General features: G+C 36.2%; 10 protein-coding genes across 10 annotated transcripts; 5 read left to right on the top strand and 5 right to left on the bottom strand.

The window, feature by feature from the left end:
- Positions 1-94: 94 nt before the first annotated feature.
- On the bottom strand, positions 95-2461 carry LEU1 (3-isopropylmalate dehydratase LEU1; the record flags this gene model as incomplete). The annotated part of the gene is made up of 1 exon (XM_003673069.1): positions 95-2461. One exon carries the CDS (start codon positions 2459-2461, stop codon positions 95-97), a length of 2367 nt encoding a protein of 788 aa, XP_003673117.1.
- A 516-nt stretch (positions 2462-2977) lies between these two features.
- KAP122 (Kap122p) lies at positions 2978-6223 on the bottom strand (the record flags this gene model as incomplete). The annotated part of the gene is made up of 1 exon (XM_003673070.1): positions 2978-6223. One exon carries the CDS (start codon positions 6221-6223, stop codon positions 2978-2980), a length of 3246 nt encoding a protein of 1081 aa, XP_003673118.1.
- Positions 6224-6479: 256 nt separating this feature from the next.
- On the bottom strand, positions 6480-8012 carry ATE1 (arginyltransferase; the record flags this gene model as incomplete). Its single annotated transcript, XM_003673071.1, has 1 exon — positions 6480-8012. The coding sequence occupies one exon, from the start codon at positions 8010-8012 to the stop codon at positions 6480-6482; it is 1533 nt and encodes a 510-aa protein (XP_003673119.1).
- A 196-nt stretch (positions 8013-8208) lies between these two features.
- Positions 8209-8775, top strand: JAC1 (J-type chaperone JAC1; the record flags this gene model as incomplete). Its single annotated transcript, XM_003673072.1, has 1 exon — positions 8209-8775. The coding sequence occupies one exon, from the start codon at positions 8209-8211 to the stop codon at positions 8773-8775; it is 567 nt and encodes a 188-aa protein (XP_003673120.1).
- A 126-nt stretch (positions 8776-8901) lies between these two features.
- On the bottom strand, positions 8902-9714 carry CKB1 (casein kinase 2 regulatory subunit CKB1; the record flags this gene model as incomplete). The annotated part of the gene is made up of 1 exon (XM_003673073.1): positions 8902-9714. The coding sequence occupies one exon, from the start codon at positions 9712-9714 to the stop codon at positions 8902-8904; it is 813 nt and encodes a 270-aa protein (XP_003673121.1).
- Positions 9715-9936: 222 nt separating this feature from the next.
- On the top strand, positions 9937-10644 carry GET1 (GET complex subunit GET1; the record flags this gene model as incomplete). Its single annotated transcript, XM_003673074.1, has 1 exon — positions 9937-10644. The coding sequence occupies one exon, from the start codon at positions 9937-9939 to the stop codon at positions 10642-10644; it is 708 nt and encodes a 235-aa protein (XP_003673122.1).
- A 216-nt stretch (positions 10645-10860) lies between these two features.
- On the bottom strand, positions 10861-13101 carry STT3 (dolichyl-diphosphooligosaccharide--protein glycosyltransferase subunit STT3; the record flags this gene model as incomplete). Its single annotated transcript, XM_003673075.1, has 1 exon — positions 10861-13101. The coding sequence occupies one exon, from the start codon at positions 13099-13101 to the stop codon at positions 10861-10863; it is 2241 nt and encodes a 746-aa protein (XP_003673123.1).
- A 526-nt stretch (positions 13102-13627) lies between these two features.
- PIB2 (Pib2p) lies at positions 13628-15982 on the top strand (the record flags this gene model as incomplete). Its single annotated transcript, XM_003673076.1, has 1 exon — positions 13628-15982. One exon carries the CDS (start codon positions 13628-13630, stop codon positions 15980-15982), a length of 2355 nt encoding a protein of 784 aa, XP_003673124.1.
- A 246-nt stretch (positions 15983-16228) lies between these two features.
- On the top strand, positions 16229-17065 carry NCAS0A01740 (uncharacterized protein; the record flags this gene model as incomplete). The annotated part of the gene is made up of 1 exon (XM_003673077.1): positions 16229-17065. One exon carries the CDS (start codon positions 16229-16231, stop codon positions 17063-17065), a length of 837 nt encoding a protein of 278 aa, XP_003673125.1.
- Positions 17066-18664: 1599 nt separating this feature from the next.
- CWH41 (mannosyl-oligosaccharide glucosidase) lies at positions 18665-21082 on the top strand (the record flags this gene model as incomplete). Its single annotated transcript, XM_003673078.1, has 1 exon — positions 18665-21082. The coding sequence occupies one exon, from the start codon at positions 18665-18667 to the stop codon at positions 21080-21082; it is 2418 nt and encodes an 805-aa protein (XP_003673126.1).
- Positions 21083-21200: the final 118 nt, after the last annotated feature.

A 21200-nucleotide genomic window follows, 5' to 3' on the forward strand; every position in this document is an offset into this window, starting at 1 on the left:
TAATCAATTAATTAATTCGAAGAATTAAATTAAAAGTAATAAATAAATAGATAAGAAAGCTGACACAACCATCATATCATGGCGAAATCAACATCTACCATTTTTCGTGAACGATATCAAAGGTAGTGGTACCGACGGCCTTCTTTGGGATGTTATCGAATCTCAATAATTTGGAACCTCCTTCCAAGAAAGAGTAAATATCTCTTCTCTTGGCTTCATACTTACTAATGAATTCTTCCTTTTGCAATGTGATACCAATATCGTCCAAACCGTTAACCAAACAATGTTTCCTGAAGGTTTCAATCTCAAAATGTTCAACCAAGACATTACCATTAGAATCAGAAATAGTTTGACTTGGTAAGTCGATAACTAGATTACCACCAGCCTTAGCAATCGGGTAAAATTTTTCAAGAATAACATCTTGATCAATTCTAATTGGCAATAGACCATTCTTGAAAGAGTTATTATAGAAAATATCACCGAAAGAAGGAGCAATAATAGATTTAATACCAAAATCTTTCAAAGCCCAAGGTGCGTGTTCTCTTGAAGAACCACAACCAAAGTTGTCACCAGTAACCACTAGTACCTCAGCTTTTCTCCATGGATTAACGTTTAAGACGAAATCAGTTTCCTTATCTTTCCCATTGGCATCCTTTTCAAAACGTAGTTCATAGAACAACCCATTCTTCAACCCAGTCCTCTTAATAGTCTTCAAGAATTGTTTTGGAATAATAGCATCTGTATCCACATTAGCTTTATCTAAAGGAGCAGCAAGACCATCCAATTTCAAAAATGGTTGCATACCAGAAGCAGCTGGAGCTTTGCTCTTCTTCACATCAGAAACAGAAAGTTTGGCCACAGCATGCGTTACAGGAATATCTTTTAATTCATCTTCAGCAACTTCATCACTAGAATCAGATGGTTGAGTTGGTTCATCATGTTCATAAGCGGCTTTTTCAAGGGTATCTTCACCTTCAGATTCACTGGAGACAGCAACAGCTGGGATATCGTTATCCTTATATTCATGGTCCCTAATATCAATAAAGTGACCATGGATACCTGCAGCAGCAGCCATAGCTGGTGACATCAAATGTGTACGAGCCAACGCACCTTGACGACCTTCGAAATTTCTATTAGAAGTAGATGCACAACGTTCACCTGGTTGCAAGATATCTGGATTCATACCTAGACACATCGAGCAACCAGCTTCTCTCCATTCAAATCCAGATTCCAAGAAAATTTGATCTAGACCTTCTTTTTCAGCTTGCAATTTGACCAAACCAGAACCTGGAACAACCATAGCTTGCAAGATGTTATCAGCTAACTTGTGACCTTTAACTACTGCAGCAGCGTTTCTCAAATCTTCAATACGTGCATTAGTACAGGAACCAATGAAAACCTTATCAATTTTAATACTTTTCAATGGAGTATTTGGTTCAAGACCCATATATTGCAAGGCTCTCTCCATACCTGACTTTTTGATTGGATCAGTTTCCTTTGCTGGGTCTGGAACAGAACCGGAAATTGGCAAGGCATCTTGTGGAGAAGTACCCCAAGTAATGGTTGGAATCACATCTTCAGCCTTGATTGTGACAATATGATCAAACTGAGCACCTTCATCAGTGTTCAAAGTTCTCCAGTATTTCAAAGCCTTTTCAAATTCTTTACCCTTTGGAGCCAATGGTCTTCCCTTAACATATTCAAAAGTCTTTTCATCAGGCTTAATCATACCAGCTCTTGCACCAGCTTCAATGGCCATATTACACATGGACATACGTGCTTCCATAGACAAAGCTTCAATTGCGTCACCAGAAAATTCCATGACACAACCAGTACCACCAGCTGTACCAATTTCCCCAATAATGTGAAGAATTAAATCTTTTGAGGTAACGCCATGATTCAATTTACCAGTAATCTTAATCAACATGTTTTTGGATCTGGCTTGGATAATGGTTTGAGTAGCCATGACGTGTTCCACTTCAGAGGTACCAATACCAAAAGCCAAAGAACCAAATGCACCATGAGTAGAGGTGTGAGAGTCACCACAGACAACGGTGGTACCTGGTAGGGTAAAACCTTGTTCAGGACCAATGGTGTGAACGATACCTTGTCTTGGATCAGTCATACCAAAATATGGGACACCGAAACTCTTCACATTCTTTTCCAAAGTTTTCACTTGTAGTCTGGAGTCAGTTTGTTTGATGAAAGAGTCAATATCTGTGAAATTCTTTCTTGATTCAGTTGGAATATTATGGTCACAGGTTGCTAAAGTACAGTCAATTCTTCTAACTTTTCTGTCAGCGTTTTGCAAACCCTCAAAGGCTTGTGGAGATGTGACTTCGTGGACTAAATGTCTATCGATGTATAATAAATAAGAGCCGTTTTCGTCCTTATGAACGACATGGGCGTCAAAGACTTTGTCATATAAGGTTCTGGGACCTGTAGATTCTGTGAAGGTCATAATACAAATGCTTAAATGCTATCAGAGTGTATACATTATTCGAAAGGGAGGTTACAAATAAAAAAAGAGCAAGGGTAAAACTTCGAGAAACGTACCATTGAACCCATCCTTTAAATACTTATCCATGAACAATAGTAATATTCATGGATGCTTGAAAGATTTCCTTGAAGAACAGTCATTGCCGGTTTCGCCGGTAACGGAAAAATGTCATTAACAGATTTCCGGCCCGCAATGTCTGTGATTAGATAAGCGTAAGCAGATGAAGCGGGCCGTTAGTTGAAAGAGGATCGACCTATAGTTTAGCTAATTGACCCTATATGAGGGTTGCTCTTTCAGTGAGTCACTTTAGGCAGACTCTTTCTTGAAGCCTTAGCAAGAATAAGATTGAAGAAATTCATGGCAACAACTTAAATCATGAACGAGTGAACACATGTTAAAAATATCTATCTAAATTAAATTATGTAAAAACAAAAAATGCAGTAATTTTTAGTGTTGGGTTTCCATTGTGGCAATGATCTAAAACCCTGGAAGAGCATTACATTCGAGCCACCAATTCAATATAACATTACCGGCGGCTCTATTTCCTCTTGTGATAAAAAGCTTGTTTATGAATCTCTCATGAACGACAGGTTGATCTGAAAGCTGAGGTAAGACATTAATCAACCATGGTTTCGTTTCCATAGGGAACTTGGCTACTAATGCTCTTAAAACGTCAGTATACGAATTCAAATCAGATCTTTGGGTGTGATACAGACCATACATAATATGGTAAACCAAATCTTGCCCTATCGCGCCAATTTGAGATCTTGTTATTTCTAAGTCTTCTTTTGTATATCTTTTGTTATTGAGCACCTTTGTCCAAAACTTATTAACAGCTATAATGGTGAATTTTTCCTTAGAAAGCAGCAATTTGATAAATTCAGGGAAAATGAAGGAGTTCCAATGATTAGAATGAACCAGTATGGAGGGATTGGTATCGAGAATGGTATTTACAAAGTTGATAGTCATTTGTAATAAATCAGGATCAGGAAAAATGAACTGACTATAATATACCAAAATAATCTTTTCAAATAAGAAGTCAAACTCCTGGCTAGTCAAAGTTTGTTTAAAATGTATAACAAGTTTCTCTAACAAGTAAACAAAATATGGTAGTGATGTTGAAAGTTCACAATTACCAACATGTCTTAGTATAAATTCGATAATCTCTTGCATAGAATATCTTAAAAAATGTGGTTCATCATCGGGTAATGTTAACATCTTACCCAAAATCAAACAACTTACTTCGATAAAATCAGATTTACGGCTAAACGTTGGCACAGATAAAACTTTCTCAATTAATAAAAGAATTTTATTACGAACTTGTAATGGATCGTTTTTCCAAAACTGCTGAAATTCGGCTAATCGAGGCAATACCTTTGAGTCTGCCAATTCATCAGGATCAAGAAGGGCCGAACCTAATTCTGAGAGACATTCCAATAAACAATGAATATAAGTATGCTGTTGATCAGGTGTTTGTCCCACCTTCAGTGTGATATTCTGTTCAATGAAATTACTAATTAAATCAATTACCTGAATAATGTATTTTGCTTGCTGTTCAGGGCCACCATCAGTTTGTGACTGGATAATGTATCCTATTGACCTTACCAGATTTGATCTTGTGAATGTGGACACATGAGCATCTGGACTCATAATGGATGTTAAAACGGTGAAAAAATAGCCCAAAAATGATGACAGTTGTTGACGACATGTCTCACAAAGCATTGTAATTGTTCTGACAATCACAGTTTCTAATTTTTGATTACTTGCTGTTGCTTCTAGTGAGTTTACAGGTGCGGTACATGATTCTAAGCCCTGGAATAAGGTTTCAAGCGACGGTCCTAGTTGTTGAGAATCTTCATTAAAGTATCCCGAACATTTCCCTAGTAGATGACAGCTTGTTCGAGCAAGATCTAAACGCAACGAAAGTGCAACCATATCTTCATTTTCTGATAATTTCTGGACACCAGTTTTCAGAAGTAATAGGATATTCCCGATAGTAAAAGCATTCTCCTTTATGACGTTACAAATCCATTTACTTAAGGTATCACCAGAACCCTCCAATAAAACATTCAGTAAGAAAGACATAGATTCAATTTGGAAAAGATTCATCATATCCTTGCTTGAAGACGCATCATTTCCTCCAATCCCAGCTATCAAAATATTCGTTAAATGTTCATGACCTAGAATCATCCACAATGTTTGAGCAAGATCTGAAGCTGCACTTCTAAAATCCTCAAATTCATGAACTGCTGATATATCTTCAGTATCATCTTGAAGGATTTTTTGTTTGTTTATTAATGAAATTTTTGCAAGATAAATATTAATGACCTGTTGAAAGATCTCAGTCGAGATCTCATGTGCGTTAGGTTTCAACATTTCGTTAGAGAGAACTGAATAGCATTCCGCTAATTCTAGCCAGAAGTCAATCATTCTTACAGAAAAAAATTCCTGTAAAACGGGGACCAATGGAAAGTTTGTTAGTTGAAGTAAAACCTTTATGTACTGCTGCGAATTTGCTTCGTTAAATTTATCATTAGATATATTTGTAAATAACTTATTGCAAACATCCAAAGTATTAATTTGAAGAAAGTCCACTATGCATATTGCTAAATCTTTCAATTCAGATACCATCTCATTTGTAACCAGGTAATTCATATATTGCAACATCCATTGATTCTTTGCAGTGTCTCCATTCCCAGATCTTGATATACCCAAAAACAATGCCTCAACCTGTTCTCTTAATTCAAAACCCATCAATAATGGATCTTGAGAAAAGACATTGGCAAAAATAACCAAGATTTTTTCAGCCATAGTAAAGTTATCTAATTGTTCAGAAGATTGTTGCATTAAGCTTAATAAATTTTGAAACACTTCTGTCAAATCCATCTTACCATCTTGGGAAACATTTTGTGACATAGAAATATAATTGATCCATGAATTAATACAATTATAGACTGTATCGGATGGTATATTTTGTTTAGACGTTAAGTTGGCATTAATTAATGCCATTGTTGAAACGTATAAGTAAGTATGGACAGTTGTATGAATTTTTGCAATCGCATGCTTCTTGGATTGAAGCTTGGTTAGATCCTCAACAATAATTTCTGTAAAGATCAATAATAGTTCATTATATGCCGGATTCGATCCAATGAACAGCAATAATTGTTGATATGGAATTGTGCAGTTTATGGCCTCTGTGATAATTTCATCAGTGTGTGGATTCATTCCCAAATCTGATAGCTCATTGGATTTTGACAATAGAAAAATCACAGTGTCAATTGGATTATTCCAGTTGGTGATAACTACAGGAGCTGCTTCCGTAGGCGTCACTTCTTGGAACGTGGATTCGTTTATATTATTAAAAATTAAAGAAAGATTTGACATTAATTTTTTAATGGTAATCATTAAAGGTGTATATTGTTGAGGATTACTCACATAGTTATTGCAATATTTAGTCAAATGTATCAGATTTGCTCTGAATAATCTCCATAAATCTTCATAGCTGTGGACATTAACATTTATCTGAACTGTTAATGTCAACGCACCAAAGTATTTCACATTTGGTGAGTAGTCCCCACCTTCAAGTAATTCATTTGCCAGCTGGAAACCGTCGTTGGATTTCTGAATCGCTTGTAGTGTTTGTTGGATCTCATTTACATTGTGAGATGGATTCGGAGAGTAAAGTTCCTCGATTAATTTGACGACATCGACTACACTATTCATTCTGAACCGTTGTATCAAGCTCTATGGGACTGTTTTTGTATGGAATATAGCGAACTATTTTGGTATTTAATACAAACTCTTCATGTGATTTCAAAAATTTTCAATATTGTCTTCTCTATTACCCGAAAATTCTCGAGGCGCTTAAATAACATGTTCCTTTTCTACGTAACGCTCCATTCTTACTAAGAACGTACTTCATAATTAACTTTGCTAGGGATTAATAATTATATATAATATCAATTCCTACTATCCATCTTTAAATAATCACAATTGTGTTTGCTGTGATTTCTAATCCGAGCGTTCTAACAAGATCACATATAACGCGCTTTGAAGACTCAGATTCACCATATATATTTAACATCGGTCTAATTTCGTTGTCATCGGTATCCAGGATCAGTAATTTTCCATTTAAATCAGTAATCTCCTCTAATTCGACAATGAAATACAGTTCTTGTAGTGGCAGTAAACCTGGTGAAACATTCGGAAGAGCACTCATCCCATCACCACCTGCTTTAATCACGCCATAAATTGCATCCTCATCCTCGCTTAAATATGGCATATCAAAGTTGAGCAGTCCAGAAATGTATTGTTCAATATCATCATATGCTTCTCCATTAACGCCATATATATTCTCGGCAATGTTCTTGGACTTCACTTTCGTATTAACACTAGGAAAATTGTTTTCTGATTCTGCAGACAATTTTCGCATGAGAGGACTATCAGATGAAGTACCAGTCTCGCTTTCATCCATTACAAATAATTTCCCATTTGAAATCATTTGTTTTCTATGTAGAAAATCAAGAGAGACATATTCGCCATTACACACATCAAGAAGTTCTCCCCCATATGCTCCTTTATAATTCATTTTAGGACAATCTTCTACATAGTAACCCATATAGTAGTACTTTCTTTGAAGCTTTGACAAAATAGCCATTTCCCTCATGGCACTAATTTTTCCCAGAGACCATTTTTTGAAATCAGGATCCCAGATGAAATAAACTGATGAGACTCCACTGGGCAAAAAGTCCAATACGGCCATTGCAATTAACTTATCCTTATAATAATAACATTCATGCGTTGGCCCCAGTCTTGTAATTTTAGTACTATTATTAAAATCTTGATCTTGCCACTCGTTTAGAGCTTTCCATTCCTCAGCAGTCCCTGTAATAACTTGCGGCATGAATGGTCCATCACAAAGAAATCTCTTAAATGATTTCGGGTTGTGTTTAAAATCGTTATGTACATTCTCTTGATATTTGGCAAATAGATCATACTTCTCCTGGGTAAAGATAGCAGGTTCGAATACAGTTTTAAAATCAGGTGAGGCCTTTTCTGCAGAAATAATTTCTTTAATGAAATCAAACTTTTGATTCTTCGATGAAGGTTCTTCGATGGCATCTACAGCAGTGATATGTTTCTTGAATTTCTTAACCGTTTTCCTTAATTCCTTGGTTATCTGAAATTGATCCGGAGAGGTTCTGATCGTGAATAAGCGACAGCAGTTCCTTAACATGTCATGTCTATAAATGAACTTTCCAGATCTCCTAAAGCCCAGGTTACAAAGTGTGTCGTACATCTCCACAGTCATCAATTCAGCTTGAAATCCAAGGTTGTACGTTCCTCTATTAGGAGCATCCAGGTCGAACCCGTCCTTATACTTCTCGTACCATGAATCCAAAGGAAAGTAGTTCCTTGGATTCTTCTTCTTTCCATGGCAATACCCACATTCAGAAGCACTTTCTTTGAAGTACATAGGCTTCGTGATAATCAACCTGTCCTGAAGACTCATGGCTACCCCTATATCTAGTCTTCTATAAGCCGGTAATTGACACAGCTGTCTTTCGTTGCATACATTCTTGATATTTATCAAAGTTGAAAGTTCGGAATGTCTTAAAGGTGCGCTTATGGAATTTCAATCGTTGGATTGAACAAATTTACCATTTGTAAGCTGATGAGCATACACTGTCTTCACAAAGAACACCCCCATGAAGCGTTTCTTAACTCAAAAGAGGTATCTCACTACATTCTACGAACTATTTCCTCGTACTTTTCCAACTAAGACACCGATATGGTCAGTGGATCAATCAAAACTACGAAAGGAATATAGAGCCCTACAAGCCCAACATCACCCTGATATGGCTCAAAATTCTGAAGAGCTGGACACACACTCTTCATTACTCAACAAGGCGTATCACGTTTTGAAGGAGCCTCTAACTAGATCGCAATATTTGATCAAATTATTGGATAATGTTGATTTAACGCAGGATTCTGTGAAGGAGAAGATTACTCAAAGTGATCCCGAAATTTTAATGAAAGTCATTGAAATACATGAACAATTGATGGATATTGATACTGAAGAGGATGTTAAAAAAATCAGAAGAGAGAATACAGAGAGAATGGCCACGATAGAAGGACAGTTAGAGAATGCTTTTAAGAAGAAGGATTTTGAAACGGCTATAAAATTGACTGTTGAGCTAAAATACTGGTCGAATGTGGCATACGCAATTAAAGAATGGGCCCCAGGGAAGGAAATTCAAATTAATAACCATTAATGATACACACTGCATTTTCCTTAATTTATCATGAAGTTTAATTTGTAAAAATACTTACGTATCTTATACATGTAAATATACAAACATCTGTATCCTAAGATACATGTTAATCGATCGATTGGTTAATCAATCAATGTTTGGGATCTCAAACTCACATTTAGCAAATTCTTCCCATTCCTCCTCATTACTTGGATATTGTCTTAACCATTTCATTCTCTGTCCGGATACGGCTCGATCATTAATTTTGAAACCAAACACTTTTAGTTCATAACTATTCTTAGTCTTACGACCAACATAATCTTCCAATTCTTTGAAATGTTTTAAGAAGACCCCAGGGAAACTTGTCCCCCAGAATGCACCTTCCAAACATAGGAATCTGGATGATTGTGGTAAATATAAATCTTGACAACTAGGACAATATAATCTCACAGTGTATTTGCCTATAGTATCACTTAACCCGCAAGGTAATAACTGCATTCCACCACAATGGTAACGTGGACAAGTACCAAATTCCTTATGATCGAACTTTTCTGCCATGGCCTGCAACCCAGGTTTGGTCAATATGTATCTTGCGTGAATTAGACCATACAATTGTTCTGCAGCATGTTCAATGATGCTTCTATTTACTGCCTGAGCCTTCTTCTTTACTAGTTCATCTGTCTGTCCATTATTAGCTCCTACCATATCTTCGTCTTCTTCTTCTTCCTCTTCACTAATGGCTTCCAAATCCAATATCAAATCAAGTGCCTTTCTGTAATGTGGAACTTCTTGGGATAAAGAAGTTAAATTAAAATCATCTTCAATAAACTCTGTTGGTACCTCACAGAAGTATTCATGCCCAAATCGAGCACAGAATGAGGGAATCCATTCTTCATAATTCCCACTATCTTCGTCGGATAGTTCACCATGGCTAGGCACTTCAACGAATTGCTGGGACATTATATTCTTGTTCTTGCTAGTACCCTCTCCCTGTTAAATCTAGGTCGATGATAAACGAACTGAAAACTGACTTTCTCAATGATCACGTTGATGTTGAAATTCTATCCTTCAGCGTCAACTTTCTTTCCTTGCTGTTTTGAAAAAAATAGAAAAAGCCTAGGTGGGACTTGAACAAGAGGGAATAAACTGCTGGCACTTTACAGATAGAAGCAAACAAGAGCAATGTCCGCTACAAATTGGGTAATCCTAACATCGCTAACATTTATCTTTATTGGAAAGTTTCTCCAATACTCCACCTCCTACCATGAGAATTGGCTCAATAAGATTGCTCTCGTTATGTCTACTAACAATGACTCGTACAAAACTTACGAGAAAAAGCTAAAAGAACGTTTGCAACTACAAGAGGAAAACCATTCTATCTCAGCACAGGATAACTACGCTAAGTGGACCAAGAATAATCGTAGATTGGAAAAATTGAATGAAGATTTAAAATCGTTATCTGAACAATTGAAGGTACAAAGAAACCAAACCACCAAATTATTGAAAAGTGTCAAACTTGTATCCTTGACGGTTCCATTCTTAATATTAAAGTTGTGGAAGGGTAAGTTTCCTGTTTACTATTTGCCTCATGCTGAAGTATTTCCAAAGATCATCGGCGGAGTATTGAGTCAAGGTTGGTTATACTTGGGTTTGTTACCATTGAGGATTCTAAGAGGTGGCAACAAAGTGGAGGAACTGGATATTGTGCCTAAAGTTAGCGTTTCTTTAGGAATTTGGATATGGGCATTTACTAGTGTACTTGCTACCTTAGAATTTTTGGTGAATCAGTTCGTTTTTACCAAGAAATTAAACAAGCCTATTCTCAAGACTGCTCCAACTGAGGCTGAGAAAGTGGAATTTATTACACATGATGAGGTTGAACTAGACTAGTTTATGGAGTTGAGCTAGATTAGTTGACGAACTTTCTGATAATCTCATACATATACATTTGTATCTACGATATAATAGAAAATAGAATTGAAAGATAGATTATTTGTTGTATCAATAGGTTTAACATTTATTGTTTATTATATGGAAATACACTGTATTTATTGCTTTATTTGTACAAATATTACAATAAACTTCGTTTTCAGACTACTAAATTATTTAAACTCTCAAATCTAATTCAGGTTTGGCGATTTGTCTTCTCTTGTTATTATTGGCATGTTTCCTTTCGAAATCACCAACTTCTCTCCATGTTCTACCTTCTGGTTCATCACCCTTTACTTTATAGATTCTCACTAACCAATTCTCAGATGTGAAGGCTTCATCAAAATAGTCTAATGGGCCCACATCCTTTGATGAAATGACTTGTTGACGAACCTTATCCATAAGCTTACCGTCCCCTGATAATGCAGGAAAATCTTTATATGACATCTTGTACAATAATGAATTCTTCATTGTCTGTGTTGCACTAGAGTCGACTTTATATTCACCTTGTGGTGTAAAGAAGTCACGCTCTTTAATTTCTTCAGGCCAGATACCTTCACTAATCCTAATCATCCATAAGAATTTATTTATATCATCACCACCAAAGCCCAATAATCCACCAAATATGACTAAGACATAATCCACGTCATGTTCCTTTAAAATTTCATATGACTTCTCCTCAGGTGAAGCCATGGCTTTACCTACAATGGCAATGTGAGTATTATTCCAAGTGTTATTGTCAACCAAAGTAGTTCTATCGGCCATCCCACCAATTTGGTATCCATAATCCCACCAGGCTGCTACCTTTGCATCCTCATCAGTGTTCATTCGTAACCAGTAATAGGCTTCTCTAAAATCATCGATCAATGCCATTTGTCCATTAGGACCAGTTGATGGTAGGACGACAGATGGAGAAGAGTAAGCAGTTTGAGTAACCCATGTAGAATGTAAAACGAAAAGGTATAAATAGAAGATGAACGAACCGGAAACTGCGAAACGAGCAACCAAAGAAGTCCAATTTCTTTCCTTCTTATCAAAAGCCTTAGAGAAATCCAAATAAATATCAAAAAGCTTGGACAAAGCAACAGCTGCACTGATACAAATAACTGGAGTCAAAGTCAACATCAATCTAATCATTACACCGGCAAAGTAAGAACATAACACTGAATAGGCAATAATGAAAACGTGTTCATCTTTCAATTCCAAGAATAATAAGAATACACCAGCTGGGAACAACCAAATTAAAAATTGAGTGTCGAAGAAAAATGCAGGCCATGCAACAGGTTGATGTTCAGACACGGATGCAATGATTGGAATGTGGATCTTAGCATAACTAGTATCCCAAAGTGAATAAAATCTGCCGGTCCATGGAGCGATCAGTCCCATATATGTTAAAAAGAAAAGCCCTGCAACACCAATGGCCAAAATGACTAATAATGAAACAATCATTACAATTCTAAACTTCTTTGTTGGTGTTTTACTCTTTACGTAGTCTCCCAATGCAACAATTTGCAATAGACCGAATACACCCAAAGCAGCCATATGATCATTCGATCTAATAGGTAAGAAACCGACAAATGGAATTTGCATGGAAGCCACTGTACCTATAATGAACCATGTGTTATATGCGACATATAATTTGGATGTGTATCTACCCATAAGGATCAATAGGAAGATATGGAATGGGATCAAATTGGTAATGAAAACGTAACCACCCCAGGCTGACACCATATAGAAGTAAAAGATTGCTGCAAGGGAACTATATAAGATAGAACCTGTTTTTTGCCCTTTAATCCAAAACATGAAAGTAACCATCAACAAGGTAATCGCAATAGCCTCATTATCATAGGCACCAGCCACAGATCTTGAAATATAACCAGGGACAATAGCAATGAAAGCTGCTGCCAATAAACCAGCAGAAGAATCCTTAATTTCCTTGGTTAAATAGTATGTAGCAATGGCGGTGATACCAGAAAATGCTGGTGCAAACAACACACAAACATTTCTAATATCGACTGGTAATCCTATCTTTCTCAAAGTGTGCCAGACAAGAGCAGAAGTAGTCATTAAACCTGGGTACAATGTACCACCGGTAACACGTCCCAATGGGTACCAAGTTCTATCATCAAACCAGTTAAGAAAATCATAAAAGGAGTTATTTATCAAATATTTTGTAGCCCTAAAATTGAACCATGGATCAAACTCGTGAATAATAGATTCGAATCTGATAATGGAAAATAATCTTGCTGATATAGCTGCACCAAAAATGGATATAAATATAACTGCCTTAAGTATGGCTTGTACCCATACTATAGTGGTCTTAAATGCTGCATCCACAGTTGCAGATTCACTCTCTAAAGGGGTATCAACGTCCTGTTTGACCTTCGAGGATACTTTCTTCTCAGAAGTAGTACTCATTTCTTATTATTATCAACTCTAACTGTATTAAAACAAACAAAGAGTAATTGTTGTTGGATCAATTGAGTTCAGAAGGGAGCACAAGTAGAAGGATTTCTAGATCTCAAGTAATTCGAAATAACAATTGCCAACTAATTAGTTTTCAAAAACAATTTGAATCTATTCTAGCGTTCTGAACAGGTTCTTATGTCTAGTAAATAAATCCAATTCACTTAATTTTGAGAGGCCACGATTAAAATATTCCGTTCAACATGACTTATGAATTAACCCTAATTAGCCCTAAACATATAACCCTAAGAAGTTTTTAGATTTACCCTTATTTGATTTTCAGACCTAATCTACCTTTTTCCCAATTTTCGGCTCCTAATATTAATTCAATGATTAATGCCTGATTCAATTATTCCCATTGATGTAGAACTCGTAGAGGCAACAGGTGATCGTTAGCTAAGGACTTCACTTAGAATCTCCATATCAACATTATATTCCAAGGCAAATACGAGCTGGCTATATACCTTTTTTTACTTTAATGTCCAGCATTCATAGCCAACCCAGTGATGACTCGCTGAGCTTGCATGCACAATTAGAAAACACACAGAAAACAGTTTCTAATCAGTCGAAGGATCCTATGCTTTCTAATATGACTACCCCAAAAAAGTTATGTGATGCTCCACCAACTATCAAGGAAGAAAATGAGGAGGATGAACCCGAATACGGTGAGAACCGTGATAATCTCATCCAACCCCACAGGCAACAATTTAGAACAAATACTATGCTAAAGAAAAGGTCGTCGCTATCTTTGAACAACAAGAGACGAATTAACGGTAATGATGTTGAGAAAGCTCGCACATCAGAGAATTCACCCATATCAGTAGCATCATACAAGGCTGGAAGCTCATTGAATAGATCGAGCTCATCAATTACGTTCGAAAAGCAAAAGATTATTCCAAGGTCAAGAACACACTCAGAACATAGTATGCTTAGCAGTTTATCTTTGAAATCCCTTGTCCATCAGAATTCATTGTCAGCTGCCAAGAATAATAATAATACTCCCGTTTTAACAAGTAGAAGTATGGTTAATATCAACCAACAAATTCAATCTCCGGCGATGACATCATATTGGAAAAATACTATTAACGTAAATAAAGAGACTAATGATACCTCATCCGTTGCTACTTCAGTAATTAACCAAGGAAGCATTTACTCGGACTCCACAGATACACGAGAGAAAATGGAGCAAAAGCAAGAAACGCCCTCGTTAAAAAGGAATGAATCTAACGGCATTAGACGCTCAGAATCGACAATCCTTCCTAACACTAAACTCAATGTAACTGATGATGACAGTAGGAATACTAGTAATAATAATGATACTGATGAGGCAATAGCCCAAAAAAACCTAACTACTCAGGCATTAAGAAAACTATCCTTTCTTAAGACTTCCAACCTATCGGATACAAATGATAAGACTAGTGAGACTAGTAGTAATAATATTAGGGAAAGTTTTGTCAGTATGACCAAATCGAACTCCACAGTGGCAGCAAAAACTGATAGTGGCAATGTTACCAGCGAGGACTCAAGAATGAGACATGGTGGTAAATCACAGCTCTCTGTGTCCTCGTCATCGTCATCGTCTTCTGAAACTCCTTTGACATTTTCGAGAGATATCTCTCAAAATAATAAGAATAATGGTAATAGCAATAATAAGAATATTGACAAACTTAAAGGGATACAGAATAATGTTGAAATTGAAAGACAAAATAAAAATGAGAATATATACCAAAATACCGCCCTTGTGGAAAATAGAGGTCAATCATCATCAAATAATAGTGCCACAAGTTTAAAGAAGAGTCCATCGAGACTTAAAAACGTGAGCTCAAATGAATTCTTAGCGCGTGGGAATTCATCGTCATCGACAAATAGTATATCACATGTTCCTACACCATCACAACAAAGCAGAATACCCAATGGTTTGTATACTAACCAACGGCAGTTAAATAACCGCTCTTCTCAACCAAATATAAGGATGGGGATAGAAAATAATAGAACAACAGACCAAGCAGTTAAAATGGCAACACAACAGCAAAGGAGATTATCTTCTACATTGAACTCAATGAAACAGAAACGTTACGTGAAACAAATTAATAATCCCAAGAAACCACTTTATATTCCTGCAGTACTCCGTAACGTTTCAGAAACTAATATAACCAATGAAGATATTCAAGTTGTGATGCGTAATATAAATGAATCGCATGGCAGCATACCACATCAGGGAGTTCTTTCTAATGCTATGGACAACTTACTCCTTTCCTCACAATCTAGTGTTAGATCAACTACATCATCTCTGGTTGAGTCATATAAGTCTAAAATAGTATCACTCTTCTCTCATTCGAACGACAGCTCTAAAACCGAACCTACACATGAACATTGGGTTCCAGATTCAGAAAGAACATCATGTCGTAAATGCCAGAAGCAATTTACTTTTATTGAGAGGAAACACCATTGTCGTCATTGTGGTGAAATATACTGTGCTTTGCACCTAAGACATTGGCTATATCTGGACAAAGATGCTAATTTTATTATAAATAAGAATGTAATGACAGATCCAATGGAGGACGATGGCATTCTTTGTAAAGTTTGTGACTTTTGTTTAGAGAAATACGAGACATTATCCAACCCTAATGGCGGCTCCAAATCTAACGCAGATACAGAGGCAAGAATGGAAACTGCGAAGACTACTGAAAGGAGTTCAACCCCCATTCCACAGAAAAAAGGTGGTGAAGGAGACAATTCAGAAAACGGTGACACAGAAAACGGCAAGAAAAGACTAAGGGGTAGCAGTATTGTGGGGTCTGTTCCAGCTGATTGGAACTGGAGCAGTTTTTAAAACTGTTTTTGTTTTATCGAAAAAATTGTAATATGCATGTATACGTTGATAGATTATGTAATGATGGTTAATAAGAAATAGATGTTAATAACTTATTCGTTGTTGACTTCCTTGAATGTTATGTTTTGTCATTTCGCCTTTACGTCGTTACGATTATGAAAGAAATCGAATTTCTACTCAATCAGATATTTCTATATGACTTGCGGAAAACAACTGAGCTTACGTACCCATACACATACATAAAGAATGAACACTGACGAAGAAACTCTCAAAAGACGACGTGATAAATTTTCCAAGGAGGCAACACTACAAATCCGAAATGATTTATTAAGAGATGCAGCATTACTGAGCAGATCGTCAAGTGATGCAAATTTAGAGACCATCATAAATGATTATGCTGCGAGAGAAAAAATAGTGAGAGAACTTGAACAATTGTTCCAGTCAAGAGACAATGATGCCCTATTGGAACATGGGTTGCGGAAGCTTCGTGAAGTGATTGTAAGACGATCTTCTTCTGATTATAAAAATGACTCCAAATTTGTCGCCCAAATCCATAAAATTTATTCCATGTCGTATGAATTTTACCTAGGTAAAAATAATACAAAGTTATATTCAATTCTACAATTCTTATATGAGCAATTTCCTGGTCTAAAGAATGAAGATGGTTATAGTTACGACGACGTGCTAATAATCTTCTGCTCACATATATCCAAAGATATTTATGAATGTCTTCAGGTGGCCCGTTCTTCCATCAGTAAATCAAGTATGCTACTGGTGCAATTATCCTTGATATATACAGATAGGATAGATTCGTCAGCATCTTGGTTTGAAATTCTTGCGAGATTTCGCCAAGATTCTCTTATATATCAATTCCTTGAACGAACTAAAATTATCGCAGAAATGGAACTGCGATGTTTGAATGATTGTAACCTAGTATATCGTCAAATATCATTGAAGGCCGTTGAAAGGGTATGGTACCATAACCTCCCTATCGTCGAATCTGACGATGAGTTGAGAAAAAAATGGAAAGGTAGTGTTATCATCAATTCCAAGGAAGAAATGATACTAATGCGCAAAAAATAAATATATAATCCATCCCTCTATAGAGAATATATATGACAGTCTTGAATATATTTTCTATATTTATTATCTGTCAGATGGAATACTGTTTCGCCCGCTCTTCAAAAATTCAGTAATATTACAGCAAAAGTATCAAATGTATTGCCAAAAAATGTTCAAATCTGAGAGATAAAACAATATTCTAAAAGAAAGCTACATCAACACTGGAACATACAACCTTTGGATACAAAGAACATGGACTCAACAAAGATAGACCTCGATCTTTCGCAAATTCTGACCCCCAATCTAACTTTGGATGAACTTGAAGATAGGCTTGTTACCGACAATCAAGAAAGTAATAATGAGAAGACTGGAACACCCAAGCAAATTATATCTGATTCCCTTATAAAAACACAAAAGTCTATCTTACCCCTAAGGTTAGCATTTAACAATTTCATACAAATTATGTCAACTATCGATAATATGCCAGATAAGAGCTCACAAGAAAAATTCACGCTAATTAAAAGTCTATTGATTGACATAAATGATAAAATTACGGATATATCAGGGGATTTTGAACAGCTGCAGCCTCTTTTTTCAACTATCGATGAATATTCAGAAAAAAATGGAAATAAGACATTTCATCTATATGAAACTCTTAAGCCAGTCGATTCCCCTAATAACACAGTTGCATCAAAAACTGCCAAAGGAAATGCATCCCATGCAAAGAAGAAGTCGACTGGGAGTACACCAGGAAGTACTACCAATAATACATCTGTAGCATCTACTCCAAATGTAACGACAACTGGGACTGTTGCTAGCAATACAAACAATAATACGGCAGCTTCCAAGAAACCAAGAAAACCAAGACAAAATAAAAAGACGACAACTACTACGAAAGCACAACAAAAACAATCTCCGGTTAACAATGTTAATCCTACTCCTGGTATGAATAGTGTGTCTCCATCAAATGTATTGAACACGCCCATGAGCAGCATGATGTCACCAATGGCAGCACTTTCAGCCCAACCACCTATTTCACAACAACAATTTAATCAACAACGACCACAGTCCCAAATGCCAATGAATACGATAACACCAGCCAATATATTGAACATGAGCCTTGGCGGTGACTCTCAAACAAGGTCCCAGACGATGCAACAACAGCAACAGGATCAACAACAATTTGGAAATAATACCTTAGATTTGAATAATCTCGATTTAAGTGGGTTGAATATGGATTTCTTATAAGATGGACTATTTTTTCTATCCTCTACCAAGTAATTATGTAATAGTTGGTTACAATCGAATTTCATATATAATTTGATAACTTTTATTATTAATTTTTTTCATTTAAAAATACATAGATGTTACTAACCCCTTTGGGAGCTAGAGTGCGCCTCTTTGGCACATAAGGTTCTCTATTGACGCTACAAATTCTTTATTCAAACTTTGCTAATATTTGGAAAAACTACAAAAAATACGTAATGCCAAATATTCTGGGCGCGGTAGAATATTTCACTAGTTTAACTGAGGATATGATTTCAAATAGTAAACCTTCTTCGCAATTCTCTCTTCAAGATTGGCAAGGCAATAGCGTCACCATAATACTAATAGGCTAACATGCTAATATCCTTATTGACGATTTTATGGCTATCAATAACGCCAATTGTTGGTGCTAAAAATGAGTTGTTTCAAGAATACATGAATCAAACGTTGCTTTGGGGACCATATAGATCCAATTGTTATTTTGGTATCAGACCTCGTTACGTGAACAAATCTCCATTTATTATGGGTATTATGTGGTTTGACAGCTTGAAGGAGAATGGAGTGGGTTCCATAAGACATTTTGTTAATCCGGATGATCATTTGAAGAAATATGCTTGGGAAGTTTATGATCCAAGAATTGGTGGGAGAGAAATTTTACTTGATGAAGAAAACAATTTGAATTTAACAGTATCGTTTTCTAAGAGTCATGATGGATTGAATTGGGTAGCGAGGGTAGAAGGAAGTCCTCTGAATCCTGAAAGAAAATCGACTGCATCAATTGTATTATACATGCAACAGCAAGGTGGTGATGATGACCATGTCTCTAAATTGGTTAAACTTGAGAATAAATCTAAGACTGATTTCCAATTCGATGGTTATTCAAAGGAATTGGGAGCCTATTTATTATCAATAAAGGATAATATGGGTCAATACTACAGTGACTCAACCTTAAAATCTATGGAAGTTGCTCTTGGCGCTGACTGTTCTAAACCAACACATTTATCCCTTAGAATTCCCGACGACCAAAGTTGGAAAGCTCGTGATGTCTTTCAAACTATATTAGGTGATTCTGTTAAGGAGATCCTTCAAAACAACGCCAACGATTTTGATCGACGTTTGACTCCCAGTCTTTACCAAATTAGAAATTTTTACAATTTACCTCCAGGGAATTTCCACTATGTTCAGAAGACTTTTGACAATTCTGGATCCAATGGGTTTGAATTTGATATTACGTTTAACACAGTAGATTCTCTTCAAAAGATAAAAACCGCATCCGCTGTTTCCAATCTCATCGAATCTACTAATAACGAAATAAATATTCGTTTTGATAAGAGTTTCTCCATTAAGGTAGAAGAAGAGCGTAAATTTGCTTTAGAAACTTTGTCTAATTTATTAGGTGGTATTGGTTATTTTCATGGCACCCAGATTGTTGATCGTAAAACCATATTTGATGAAGAGCAATTTGATGATATTAGTTTAAAAAATGGGGCAGAAGAAGGTCCATTTGATTTGTTTACTAGTGTTCCAAGCCGTGGTAAATTTCCTCGTGGGTTCTACTGGGATGAGGGATTTCATCTTCTACAAATTATGGAATACGATTTTGATCTTGCTTTTGAGATAATTTCAAGTTGGATTAATTTGATCGATGATAATGGATGGGTTGCAAGAGAAGTTATACTTGGTGATGAGGCTAGAAGTAAGGTCCCCCCTGAGTTTACTGTTCAGAGTCCTCATATTGCCAATCCACCCACATTATTATTAGCATTTAGTGAAATGTTAACGAAGGTCCTAAACAATATCAATACCATGGATATGAATAGGTACATAGATGCTACTATTGATGATTTCCAACAGGGTACAAACCAACTAGAGCGCCACCCTGAGTTGATAAGAGAATATGCTGAGAAGGTATACCCAAAACTACTAAAGCATTATAATTGGTTTACCACCACGCAAAAGGGTTTGATAGACGAATACGCTGAAATATTAGAAGAGGAAGGAATTTGGAATAGTGTTCATAAAGATGAAGTTTTTAAATGGGTGGGGCGTACCTACACCCACTGTTTACCAAGCGGGTTAGATGATTATCCGAGAGCTGAAACACCAGATATTGCTGAGCTTAATGTTGACACTTTAGCATGGGTAGGTATCATGACCAGATCTATGAAGCAAATTGCTCAGGTGTTAGATATGGATAAAGACGTGATAAGATATGCACAAATTGAGAAGAATATAATAGAGAATTTGGATATTTTACATTGGAGTGAAGAAAAGGGGTGTTATTGTGATGTTACTATAGATGACGATTTTGGAGATAAGCGGGAATTCGTTTGCCATGAAGGGTATATTTCGTTATTACCTTTCGCATTAAAACTAATCCCAAAGCATTCCCCGCATTTGAAGAAGGTTGTTGCTTTAATGTCAAACAAGAAGAAACTTTTTTCTGATTATGGACTATTATCATTATCTAAAGAGGACGAATATTTTGGGAAGGGAGAAAACTACTGGAGGGGTCCCATTTGGATGAATATCAATTACCTATGTTTAGATGCACTAAATTTTTACTTTCCAGAAGAAGTAACGGCCTCTAAAACTTCAGTGGGAGGCTTGTATCAAGCCTTAAAGAATAACTTAATCAATAACGTGTACCGCAATTGGAAAGATAAAGGCTATTGCTATGAAAATTATGACGCTAATGACGGGCATGGTTCAGGTACCGAGCATTTTACAGGCTGGACTGCGCTAATTGTGAATATACTGGGTCGACTTTAATATGTCTTGCATGACTTCGCTGCCAAGCCAAAGATCTTCAGGCACTACTTACTTGCCATTTGCATAAAAGCATCTCCAACTTGAACCTTGAATGTTCAGCACACTAAGACGTAGTAAT

This window comes from Naumovozyma castellii, chromosome 1, assembly GCF_000237345.1.
Source record: "Naumovozyma castellii chromosome 1, complete genome".
Lineage (NCBI taxonomy): Eukaryota > Fungi > Ascomycota > Saccharomycetes > Saccharomycetales > Saccharomycetaceae > Naumovozyma > Naumovozyma castellii.